At 38.5% G+C, this 13,586-nt stretch overlaps 2 protein-coding genes across 2 annotated transcripts in view; one reads left to right on the top strand and one right to left on the bottom strand.

The window, feature by feature from the left end:
- The window catches only part of rbks (ribokinase), a 37,595-nt gene extending 34,163 nt beyond the window's left edge, over positions 1-3,432 (bottom strand). Inside the window, exons 1-2 of the mRNA XM_023407959.2 lie at positions 3,362-3,432; positions 826-887 (exon numbers count right to left, since the gene is read on the bottom strand). Of these exons, the coding sequence (XP_023263727.2) occupies positions 826-887; positions 3,362-3,427 (128 nt within the window). The 5' untranslated portion in view covers positions 3,428-3,432. The remainder of the gene's footprint in view (positions 1-825; positions 888-3,361) is intronic.
- Positions 3,433-3,608: 176 nt separating this feature from the next.
- The window catches only part of babam2 (BRISC and BRCA1 A complex member 2), a 75,940-nt gene continuing 65,962 nt past the window's right edge, over positions 3,609-13,586 (top strand). Inside the window, exons 1-4 of the mRNA XM_023407961.2 lie at positions 3,609-3,728; positions 4,374-4,530; positions 5,920-5,996; positions 9,048-9,142. Of these exons, the coding sequence (XP_023263729.1) occupies positions 4,394-4,530; positions 5,920-5,996; positions 9,048-9,142 (309 nt within the window). The 5' untranslated portion in view covers positions 3,609-3,728; positions 4,374-4,393. The remainder of the gene's footprint in view (positions 3,729-4,373; positions 4,531-5,919; positions 5,997-9,047; positions 9,143-13,586) is intronic.

The raw sequence follows: 13,586 nt of genomic DNA on the forward strand, positions 1-13,586 counted from the left end.
GGGGGGGGTTCTGGCATTTTCTACATTTTTGTTTGTGTGTTTTTTGTTGTGGAAATCTTAGAAAAAAATACACCACCCTCCACACTCTATAAATGTCGAGTATCATTCAAAAGCGACACCACTTTAACATGTGGAGAAGTCCAAATTCTGACTGGTGCTTAGATACAGTTGCTAAGGCTGTGATGGGACAATTAATATTTAGGGGGGCGGTTAGCAACAGTCTACTGTGGTGAAACTGTATTTGTTAAAACAGTGATTTCCAACCTTTTTTAGTTGTGGCCCATTAAAATGACGCAATGTCCAGTTGTGACCTGTCATCCCATGTATGACCTTGTGCGAACTTTATCTTTTAATTCTTGGACTATTTTAATTTAAGTATTTTTACTCAAAAGGCACATTCATCTTGGGACCCTCCCCATGAGTTGGAAAGACTGCTGAACAGTTCTATAATAATTTCCTCTAATACTCATTCATAGATATGATTAAACACATAAGTCTTATGAATCTCTTCCAGCTCCATTAACATATTGTGCAGTGCCACATAGGGGTGTGACCCAAAGGTTCAGAAACTCTGCTTTACATTTTTGAAATACATGTCCTAATATGGCAGTGAAAATTTGCCCGGTGTGCTGCTTCCTGTTGGGCCCACCTGAGGAAGCTGAGGAGTTTCCTGAACCAGATTTAGCTAAAGATTTTGTACTTTGACTTTCATAAAATATAAGGTTGATTTACAGCAACTTCAGAAACCATGCCGTGCACGGACACAACTTTACTCACTAGTAGTGATTTAGTAGAGAAGGTTAAATAAGGGCTAAATTTACTCACCTCACCAAGTCAGTCATACAAGAGCCAACCACCATCACATCAAAAGCCTCTTCGGTCATGATCTGATGGAGACACACATCTGTTATTTCTTTAGTAACAACACTCATTTCTGGGCATTACACATCTTAAAGATTTTTCATTTAAATTATGAATCGAGATCTAGGAGATTTTGAATTTTCCAACATTCGTCGAGCTTTTCCTGTGAATCCTATTCATGAACAAAGACACAAGCTAAAGCACGGCAGATCCCTCAGGGGGCATTTCAGGTTTCCCAACAGCCTCCAAATAAAAATCTTTTGATATTATTTATCTCCAACATTAACATGAGCTCAACCGAAACAAGGAAGAAGGTAAAAATAGAGCATTCATCGCTGGCTGAGTTGGACAGGTTCCAGTCTTATTGGGGGTGGAGAGGGGTGGGGGTATTTCAATGCTACACCACGTGACGCCGCAGCCCAGCAAAGTCTTTAATTAATTCAATCCTCAGCTTGTATCAGAGCTAATGCTAGTGTGTTAATCTCTTCAAATCTCTTCCTAGGCAGTGGAAGACTTGGAAAGCCTGGCCGCTGGCTGTAGGATGGCTCAATTCTCTCTCCTACATCTCGCAGCATATTGTTTTCCCTCTGCAGGCATGAAAAGCTAGAACCCTCTGCATCTCCACTGAAGGAGAATATTATGAGATCTGCATCGTCCAAGCACTTGAAACTGCAGGGAACCCTCTTAAAATTCTCCCTTGCGTGTTGAATTTGAGACTTGAATTATCATGCAGTAGCTGACCACCCTCAAGAAATGTTTGTACATACAGCTGAACCATATGCAGAAAAAAAAAACATTTCTATGAGTTTGACAGGCAATTCCAGCGGGAAAACCGATTTCTGCATTTCATTTGCAATGAAAAAGAAATATACAAATGATGATGATGTTACCTTTTCTGGGGTCAGTACCAAACAAGCATTTTCCTCTCTGTTTTACCTTCATCAAATAAATTGGATATTGCACTTGGCTACATTGTAATTTGAATAATATTTTGATTGTTCAGCTCTAATACAGTTTAATGTAAAATATATTTAACCATGAAACATTAACTATAGCAAAAGTTTCCACTCAGCTTCAGGCAAAAAACTGAGTGTGAAATGGATGAATAAAGTGATGATTTAAGAGCTGACACACATATTTTTCGGGACTAATTGAACAAAGCGTGCTCTAAAACGACTGTCACACATGCAAACAGTTTAACCTGAATGCAAATCAAAGTTGCACACAGTTGTTTAAACAATTTAGACTGAGTTGTAAGCAAGATCCAGAAGAAAACGTTGTTGGACCCATTTAAAAAAAACTTGTAAGATTACATATTTTGCCTATGTCTGGTTACACAGTCTGGTTACAAGACTTAACCGGATAATGATTGTTATTACAATAATATGACCATTTATGTTTAAAATATACTTTTCAGAAGTTTAGACTATAATCACCAGAATACTTCTTTTACTGTCATCCTTTCCCCACCCCCTGAAATACACACACACAGCTAGTTGGTGGTTCTTATTTAATTCCCAGTGTCATATTTTCCTAACCATTTAAGAATACTCAAAAGAACACTAACTGAATGTTGAAGTAATAAGTCAACCCCCGATTTCCTCGATCGAATTACACCAGTAATGATTGGAAAATAACCAACTAAACATATTTTACTGTTGCTGTTTCTGCTGGATACTTTGAGAGTTAGTCTGAATCGCCCCCATGAAGGTGGAATTTCCCAGCTGTGAATCAGGCCAGCTGCTCAAACACCACTGGTCTTCTTATGGCTTTGTCTTCATCTTTCATTTTTATTTCTATTAGAGTTATTCTATTTCCATAAATTTAACACATTTCAGATGATGTTTCATATTACACCACATGTTTTTCAGTCTGTGAGGTATTTTTTGATGTGCTATGATTAATACAGCAAAATAAATTCTAAGTCATCCACCCTGTTGGCCCAGCTTTTTGTCATGTTAAAGTCATACGTTAAATTCAATGTAATGTGTGACTAAAGATTTCTTCTGGCTAAATCAATAAAAATTTTCGTATAAATATAACAAGGGAAGCATATGTAATTAAAGTACTTAAGCTAGTAAGTTCATCTCTTACAGGCATACTTACTTAAGTATTACAGATAAAAAGTGTTAAATAGTTTTTGTTTTTACCTGTAAGTTGTACTCTAATGTTATGTTAATAGGTAACCCTATTACTGCGTTATGTAACGATGGACAATGTATCATGTGGTATACTTTGCATATACAGTAAATCCTTATTGTGCAAATATCAAGTCTATCGCTGTCAGATAAACATCAGATAAACAACAGTGTAACAAAATGGAAATATCAAGCTAACTTTAAATCAACTACGTATTCTAACTCTGGAAATAAAATAAGCATTGTAGGATAAAATGCTAAAAAAAATCAAAGGGAATATGACTGAGCTTAATTAGACGAAGTTTAGATCAAATAAGTGTGATGACACAAAGTGTTGGTGAGAAACGCGATACAGTAAATACCTGAAATTCAAATTTGCTCTTGCAGAATGGACCACTGAACACCCACAAGCGACGGTCAAAGTGCATGGTGACAGCTGCATAGCGTTGTACCTATTGCCAGACCCATTGTTGTCACTGAATTAGTGCGTACGAATTTAGTGTTGCTTGAAATTGTTCACGTATAATTATATCAAACGACACATGCTTTATGAGTGATATATCACTGCGGAATTTGTCTCTGGGGTCGAAAGCTGAGTTTTTATCAACAGGCAATATTACAGACCGCTAAGCGTGGGGCTATCGAAAGGACCCACACAACCGGAAGTTTTGAGAGCATGAAGTAAACATTGGAGTTAACGCTCATAATAATTGACTTTCTGCTTTTCAGGTACTCTAACTCACACCTCTTGATGTATTTAAAGCGACAATAATGTAGAGGTTACATTTTAAGAAAGCTGAACGTGAAATTGTGGTAATTTGACGCATAATTCTGTGGTAAGCTAACGGTGGCTAATGATGCCAAGCTGAGGAGCACTGACAACCTGATACAAATTGTGGTGTAAAAAAAAAACAATTCCCCACCAACTACTCGACGCTCACAGAGGTGCAGGTCACCAGATTATAGTTGTACTACTTTATGTGTTTTCCGTGCAATGTGGCCAGTCTACGGTGCACTTTACAATCAGGGAGCGGGGGAGAGCAGTGTGTTTGCTAAATTTGTCTCCCAATGACACCTCTTGGTCCTTAAGAGTTACGTGGTTTTATTATAAACCTCAACTTCAATTTATATTGCGGTGAAAACATAGACATAACTTGCGCCACAAAGCTATAATCTCAGAACAGGAAACGGATTCTGAGACGCATACAGTAATTTCCATGACACCAGGAAACGACAGATACAAATGACCGTGCTACCTACGTGACTTAGCTCACGTCCTTTGAATGTTCAGCACACATACTTTTTATTCTGTGAGCTACGGTTGTGATAAATCTCTTGAAGGCATTTGTGTGAAGTGTTGCTGTATCTCCACAGACTCCTCAGAGTGGATAAAAATGAATAACATGTCCCCTGAGGTTGCACTGCACCGGATCTCACCTGAACTGCGGCCCTTGCTGTGCAGCGTGGTGAGGAACGGTCGTGTGGGGCTGGACTCCACAAACTGTCTCCGTGTCACAGACCTCAAAACTGGGTGAGGACTAGTTCTGCACCAAAACCTCCCTATGCGAAACACAGGATCCATTCAGTTTCCTTTGCACTGCAGTGATGCTGCATTCAAATGATATGAGATGGATGACATGTAAGCCAAACCATGTAAACATAGAATTATGTTTGGGTTGTGAAGTGGGAGTAGCAGCTAGTTTTTGAGGTATTTCTCTGAGTGATATTCCTCAACATAGCAACATGGGCATCTAGTGGATAATATTCAAGGTTTATGTTGGTCATAGATTACAATTTTGTTTTTGATCATTCATGTTTTTTGTGTGGTTTTACCATATAGAGAATGCTTAATAGTTGCAACCACTGAGCCACAGTCGCGGAACTCACTCAGGGAGAGTGAAACATTTAAATTGATAAATCTGTTATTGGGCTTCCATATGATGTACTTTTAGCTCAAGCTTGCCAATAGTATTACATGCAACCCAAATTCAAGCTCAGTGATTATATTTTTGTTACCAATCATCTTACCAAAATGCTCCTTGGGAATCAGTTTTTAGGTGTTTATAAGCACAGTCTTGTACCTTTTACTCTTTATTACAGAACCCAATGTTTTCTACAGTATCACAGACATTGACATTTGTCCCATGACACATACAGCAAGATAGATGGAGATATCTGTAATGACTGCTTTGTTTGTTCCTGTTATGGCAACTGTCGCTGACATGCTTTTCAATGGATATTGGTCCTTGTAATGAAGATGTGAGGAACTCATTAGAGCACATACCTCCACCAAGGCCGAACAGTCTTACACAAAGAAAGTGAAAATTCCTGGATCCATTCATTTAACCAGATCTGCATCCCTCCAACAAGTTTGGTGCAAAATTGGTTCAATACTTTTTGCATAATCCTGCTGATGAATAAACAAAGAAAGAAACAATATGGGTGAAAACATAATCTCTTTTTATATATTTTTTTATTATTTTATAAAAGTATATTTTTAAAATCACGCTAATAATTCTTTCACCAGGTGCTCGTTGGTGAAGTAAAAAAATGGCCAAAATCTAAATCAATAAAAAAACAAGCAAACTTTCCCCCTAATTTGCCTCTTAACATCATGAAACAATTTGAAAATATATTGAACATGTTTGGGTTTACTGAATTACTTCTTTTCCAAACTAACCTCTCAATGTTCATCATCACACAAGGCTTTAAAGTGACAGATGTATAGAAAGGATCTGATATAAGAAGAAAGCAGTGTATTAGTGCTGTGGAGAACACAGTGTTAACTCCGTATCATATTTAGTAATATTGTGTGGTTTAATTAATTATAAACCTTGTGGATGTTGACTTGCTTTTAATATTCAAGACTGACTGCGCCTGCTGACCTTTCTTTGTTGTTTTCATTTACCCCCATGTTCAGATGTACATCTCTGACTCCTGGTCCTTGCTGTGATCGCTTCAAACTTCACATCCCCTATGCTGGAGAAACTCTGAAATGTAAGTAAATGAGGCGCTCACTATCCTTTGTGCCGTTTTCAAATGAATCCCACAAATTTAGCCTCTGATTTTGGTTGAATAAATAGCTACAGATGTTAATTGAGTCGTGAGTTGATGAGTTGTTGTTATTGTTGCCTTTTGAGAAAATAATTTTAGGGAGAGATACTATTAGCAAACTTCGCTTTGTCTGTCACAGAGTTGTGGTAGTAGATAAGTAACTTGGGGCGAGCTACGGTCTTAAAATCACACTTGTTTGTACCTGTATCAGTATATTCACAGATTAATGAATAAAAAAGATAAATGAATGTGGTTAGAAATGTAATTGTGTTGATTTTGTTTTAGTCCATTTTGATTCCATCCACATATTTCTTTGTTCTTTTTAAGGCAGTATTTCACTTTACAGGTTGCCCACTGTGCTCAGGTTGATTAATTCATTGTCTGGAACAATGAGCCTGTAGTTTGAAAAGTAATGAAAAGTAAAACATGTTCAGCCAGCCTTGATTAGTGGTGAGAGGTCCACTTCTTTCTCACAGTAGGCCAGATTAAAGATGAGAGGTTGTTTCAGGTCACTGGCTAAATTCACATGCTCCCTGTGAATTCATGAAAAATATATTCAAATCACATATTCAGCTCACTTCTTTTCCCAAGTAAACAGAGCTATGCACACAAGCCAAATGAAGAGTTGTTGTCCATAAAAATGCCAAATAAACATTCTGTATCACTTGAATCGAATGCATAATTAAGCAAACAGCTCTATAGGACTGTTTTGTATTTGCTTAGCAACTTAGCACGCAGTGAGACCAAGAGCACCCACAGGAATTCCTTCGCAACAAAAACAGGATGAATATTTTTCTGGCGATAGTGATGCTTAATTAGTGAAGTGATACCAGTGATTTGATGTTGTTTTTGCCTCTGAACTTTTACTGGAACAGTCTCCTGTTTCTGAATCAATCCCCCACATCAGAGACTTTCCCTTATGAGCATGACTCTAAAAGTGTCCAAATGTTAAGTGACTATAATGATGAAGTAGCATGATTTCAATTTGCTGTTACTGTTATTATGGTGACTCACGAGACCCATGTCAGGCACATCTGTACACACACATCCTGGAAAGATGGCATTATCATCACCAATCAAGTAGGGCAGAATTAATCAAACTATGATCTAAATCGCAAGAGCTGAAATTGATTTTTGATAGAGGTAAATGGTGTCGCAACATACCATTATCAACAAAGCATTGTGGGATTGCTTAGGAAAAAAACCTGTGGCCTGTTAGAGGAAGTAAGATTTGCTTAATTTGCGAAATTTTCTAAAATATCTGTCCATGCAGAAATGGTTGTGAACTTTATCAGGATGTTGTGGCTAGACTCGAAGAATGTGTAGATGTAAGGTTTAAGAATATGCAACACAGCTGTTGAGTTACATGTAAACGCTGTTGTCAACATCTGGGTGACAGCAGGATGACATTACAGTCCTTTCTGAAAAGTTAAGTGTTTTTTGGACCTAGTTCACCTTTAGCAAAAGCTGAGTGATAGCACATGGATAATGATGGTTGGTTTCATTTACCTGTAATAATGGAAAAAATACTCTAATGTGAAACTAGGGTTTTTTTTTTACTGTGAGTGAGCCACGTAATCTACCTTACCTTTGCCATCAAGGTGATATAAACTATCATGTACAGTATATCTGCTGTTGTTTGGGAATATGCCTTTAATTCATGGCGACTTTAATGCTACAAAGTGCAAAAAAAAAGTAAAAAGATAAATAAGAACACAAAATAAGAAAACATTCTTCTGGCTTTCTGGCATGGCAATGACATCTCTGCAGCTGTTGTACTTGTTGCTGTGCTTTGTTGTGCTTTGCTGTGCTTTGTTGTGCTTTGCACGAGGAAGAAGGTTTGTCGACTGAAGAATGCAGGGCCGCTGGATCCTGCATCCTTTTGCACGCTAACAGTGGGCAGGTCCATAGACTGCAAGAGCACGGCCCACTAAGCACTATTAATGCCCGCCCAGGCTCCTTCCACTTCACCACCGTGGCTGGTACTGCTAAACAACAGTTTGTGGCCGTTGTTGTTTCACATATTACGCTCTCATGACCTCAATAAAATGTCTGGCTGAAATAGAAGTAAAACTTTTGAGAAGGCCTGTTATGCAGCGACTAGACTGCACTTTTGAGTGAAGCCTCTCAGGACGTACGAACAAAGCAGTGTATATAAAAGCTTATGTTATAACCTGTAAAGGTTGCACTTCCAAGAGATCTATTTCAGTCTGGAACCGTGCCAGTGCGTCTCTGACAGAGTTCCAGTAGTTTGTAACAGATTTACAGCACATCCTCTCATCTTCTCATTTGACTCTTCACCACTGGAAAAATACTTCCATATGTGTATGTTTGTCTCCTTTTCTTTTTTTTTTTTCGCTGTCGCTGGAACGACAAAAAAGCAGAACAGAACAGTCTTGAAGCACACAAATAGAATTGTGTAACATAATATCAGAACATTGTGAACCAGACCAAGCAATGAGTTATGTGATCATGTTACAGTATCTTGTCCTTGCTCCAGTGAGGGCTTTTTCCAGTTTTTATTTTGTCTGGATTCGTTGGTCATTTTCTTTTTGCTTTGTTTGTTTCACTCTTTATTCAGATTTTGAATAAATTAACAAAACGAAATTTGCTCTAAACAATGCTTTATGTGGTCTATATTAAAAAATACTTTCTTTTCAATAGATTGATCTGTTTGGCTTCAATGGTAAATGTTAAGTTTTCTCATTACTTCAGGTGCTTCATTTCAAAGAGCCTAGAGCTCAAATGTATATTATTCTGTCAATGCATACACTGCAAAGAACAAATGGCTTAACATGTCAGATTCTGCCATCAAGACAGACTGGGTCAAGATGATGTTTCTCTTGTTTCAGCAGTGTTCTCCTTCTCATGAAACTAAACACTATAAGACATTAATGCCATGCTAATATTAAAGAAACTTTTTTTCACTTGTTGAAATAAAATAATGAAACAATCAACAATCAGTTAATAGTCAGTTATACTGTTTTCTCGCAGGGGACATCATATTCAACGCACAGTATCCAGAGTTGCCTCCAGATTTTATTTTTGGAGAAGATGCCGAGTTTCTCCCTGAACCCTCAGAGCTACCGGTGAGTATCTCGACCTCTCAGAATCATTTGAATTTAAAAAGATAATTCCAGACAAAATGTGTGATATTTTGCAGTGAATATATGCTTTATCTTATCATTATGCCGCACAAGGAAACAAGTCTACCACATTTTTGGTCTGTCCCACTTTTTGAAGTCAGAATTGTCTTTTCATTTGCTTCATTGAATGGTTTTCCTATGAGGTGCTGAATGGTCAGGACACATGTTGATCACAACTTCACATACACCCTTTGTCAAAGCAAACTAACACTCTGCAGCTGCTGCAAGTGTGTGCTGTTGACATAGCTGGAAATAATCATTCGCAATAATTGGCATGTGCATTTCATTTTGCCATAAACTCCTCTTCTGATTTACTGTTAATCTGCACATCTGATTATCTCTTTGAAAATGTGATTCACAAGAAAGGTAGTCTAAACAGGATAAATGGGCTGTATGAGTTTGTGTAAAACATGTTTGTTGACCTACCCTGCAATAAAAAACAAGAAAGATTACCCAGCATTCAGATGATTGAATTTAACCGGAGATGACTGAATAGATTAGGAGGGTGATGCATGGCTTCGCATTTGTTTCACTTAGTTTGTATAATTATTACTTTCGAACATTAATATCTCACTTTCAAAGTTTTACACATTACTGTCTTACTCACTTTTAAAGTTTCTAGAGTGTGTTTCCAGTGTTGAAGTGTATTTCACCAGAAAATGATGAGATAGAAGGATCTGGGCTTGGCAAATAGTTTTGTCTAGTTTGAGAACTGGTTTTCAAGGACCGATTGCATCAGCACTGTTTAGCTCCAAATGAGGTGTGGTTTTAATGTTTGTGTATTAATACAAGCTGCTGCTTGAGAAAAAGGAGTTACAACACGACCATAGATTCCAGATAATCCATATGCATGTTTTGCCCACACCGGATTTTCAGACTTCTTGTGTCTGATCCGCAGAACGGTCTGAGGTATTAACTGAAAGTCTAGGAATTTTACAAAGGGGTTACTTTCTACCTTATTCTATAATGTTTTTAACATCTAACTAACTGTTTTTGTTTATTTTCAACATTAGGCCTGGACTGTGTGAAACAGAAAAGACAATACAACAAGAGGGCCTGACTTTTATAGGTGACATGAAACCTGTTACTTATTTGCTTTTGCCCCTCCTTGTCAGTCACTCAGGTTCCTCTCAAAACTTTACACTCCATTTTAAAGCAAGTACATTACACATAAGTAGCAACATGTTTGCTCCAAATATTAAAAGGAGGAGACACATACTTCGGAGGTCTTTTACCTTTACCTTCCTTTACCTTTAACCTTGAATATATTCAAGGTTATTACAGGACCAATCTGCAAGACTTATGTTCAGTGTAAGCATTTTGGCAACTACGGCTCATGTTAAGGAAATATTGTGCTTATGGCAAATAAAATGTGGTTAAGTTATTGTTATAGTATGTGATCTGGTCTCCTGCGTGGAGGACGGACGTGCTAGACGCCCATCCGCCACCCCAATACCCACACCCTTGGCAGGCTTTCAGACAGAAATCAGCCTTGTGTGAAAATAACAGGTTGACGGGTTTTTTTTTTGTTTTTTTTGGCTCAGTGAGCGTACAGACTGAAAACAGACCTGCATCAAAATATTAAAAGGTGATGTGTTGGTGTGGGCTTGTTGCGTCAGGTATCAGTGAGACATGATGAAATACGATCGAGAAAGTCCAGTTAGCATAACAGATCCATGACGTTGCAGGTTTATCAGATGTCAGAACATAACTCAGAAGTTTATGATACTCCGACACTTTTGGACAGTTTGCAATGACTGCAAAAATGTTATCTTTCATGATGATGTTTGCACACTAAATAGTAGAAATACAGGGCTCAAATGACCTAATAATCTCCAAGGAATGTGCATTTACACTTGTTTGACTGGCTGATGCAGCCCCTTTCCAGATGATGTCATGCTGAGGTCCAGCAAAGGGTGAATCTGGTTCAAGTTTTTTTTTTTTTTTTTTCCTTTTTTTTTTGTGCAGGAATCTTCTTAAGCACCTCCACTGTGCTGATGGACTGTTCAAGTGGTCAAGCTGGTCTAGCTCAAGTGATTGAGCTCCAAATGATTAAACAAATTGGTGGTGTAACCTTTGCTCGCTATCTGTGTTTTGCATTCACCACTGTCTGGTAGTCGTGACTGATGAGAGCCGATCAGGAGGCCGGACTATAACGTTACGCCGAAGTTTTTCAAACTAAAACAGGTCCAGCAGCGCTTCCAGGAGTCTCTGTTTTAGGGGCTCAAAACCTCCAGAGTTGTGGATGCCAGGAGTGAACGTAGAAAAAGTGATGCGTTTTAAAACCAAGACACATTAGTGTGGACGTAGCCTGAGACTCAGTGCTTGCACTTGAATGAACGTACATGTAACATTATTTGGACGGGGTGGAAGTATGACTGTAGTATTTTTTAAGAGGACAGTTCATGAACACACGGATTTGGGAAAGTATTTACTTGTTAATTAACCGATATTAGCAAGATGAAGTCAGTGAGAGGTTCTAAATGTCAGTTTTGATATTTTCTCGGTTACCTGCCCAGATCCTGCTGCTATCAGACCAAGCATTCAGCTTTCCCTATGACAATCATACTTCTTAACACACAGTTTGCTATGATGTTGATCACTGTGACCTGTATGCTGTCATCATACCAAGCTTCAGCTATCATTATAACAAATCGGATACCTGTTGAATATAACATCAATGTCTGTCGGCTGTGAGTGACTCAGTATATTGTTGGCTCGGGAGATTATTAGGCCTTGGAGGAGATCTTCACACTTCTGAGCACTTCCTTGTTGTTGTTGCTACTACCATGCAGTTATCCAGTGCTATATTTGAAGCAGCCTAGCATGAAGGAGCTAAATTCCCCTGCTTGTGTCAGAGTCTGGGAGAAGAGAGGGGAATATTGCTCACCCTCTCATAAATCCAGCTGTGTACATAAGGGGAAGTACGTCTGCTGAGCCAGTGCCTGGCAGCCCAACGCATGTTTATTTTCTCACTTATATTCTTGCTGTGTTTCGCTGTCCGTGCTTTCATAATTCTCCTTCGGCCGTCTCTCTGCCTCAGACCCTCCTCTGATACTCACTCCTTTTTCCTGTACTATTTCAGTAAGTACTTCCCCCCCTCTCATGCTGTAAAGCTCTGGATTCCCAGCACTTCCTTAGATTTCCCCTCATATTCCCTTGGAAATTCTTAGTGTCAGCACTGACGATGAATTTAGAAAGAAACTTCTTAAGACAAATGGACTTGGGGATTTGTATAAAATATAGTTCCAGTAACATCTTAAACAAAATGATCAGATTGGCCTGGTTAATGAAAAGTAGAAACATTATTGTGGGCCACTGATATATAAATAACTCTTGATACATAAGAGGCAGAACTCGGACGCAATATGTTTCTGGACTTTTTCATCCAGTGGGGGTAAACATTAGGCTAATTTTGGGTCCTCTGTCAGTGGCTGGTTGAATTCCTGATGTCTCAGCAGCACATTGCTCTTGTTTAGAACCAGCCAAGTGTATCATTAGATTCTCTGTTTAGACATGTGTTTTCCCTGCTGTCACCAGGCCTTGAGTAGGTTTGTTATCCGTGTTTCTGTTTAGACAGAGAAACATGTTGCTGGTTAAAAAAAAAACAAAAGACAGGAGAAAAAACATGCACATACTACACCCACTGCCAACCTGGAAAACTTATTCTTCAGAAGAATTTCAGTACTGGCAAATTAGACTTCCGTGAAAACATCTTGCTATTAGAAGGTGAAGTAATGAAGAAATCCTCAAACCTCAGTGATTATTAAGAAAGGTCCTTTCAACATTTAAACCACAATACATGATGGATGAAAGAGACCGAAAATACCCCGGTTGGATGATGAGAGGCCACATGTCCCACAAACAAACCCTTTTATGGCAGAACAGTTCTATGAGCTGTGGAATATGAGCAAAGTCTTCCACAAATTTATTGAGGTTCACTGTTACATTGTTGCTCGGGTTCAAGGGTTCACTGGAAAGTGCAAATATAGGCTTAATGGCATCCAGACCGTGGCTAATTGGCCACCGGGGCAGCTTCCCCACCTCAGAGTGCTTTGAAACACATACTGTAAGGCTGGTTTTTAACTGGTCATTCATGTTAACTCTCTCACCAGTTTCATGACTTTAATTGTGTTAGGGTTGTGGGAAGTCATCTGACAGGCCAGTGGGTTTAATTGGAGCAGAGAGAGAAAGCCATTGTTCCTTTTAACACCGAAATAAATCTTAAATTGAACCAGAGATCGCCCTGTGGATGTAATCATCACTTAACCACCCTGACACATTTATGGTTGTCTAACTAAAGATCTAATTGATGCCAGCTGATAGTTAAAGGAAAGCTTATCATAGATGACTTAATTGTGGTGAGCATGTAGACTGTAGTCTCAGA

The sequence above is a fragment of the Seriola lalandi genome, unplaced genomic scaffold (assembly GCF_002814215.2).
Source record: "Seriola lalandi dorsalis isolate HSWRI2012SDOR001 ecotype SW California unplaced genomic scaffold, Sedor1 jcf7180002054352, whole genome shotgun sequence".
NCBI classification, from domain to species: Eukaryota; Metazoa; Chordata; class Actinopteri; order Carangiformes; family Carangidae; genus Seriola; species Seriola lalandi.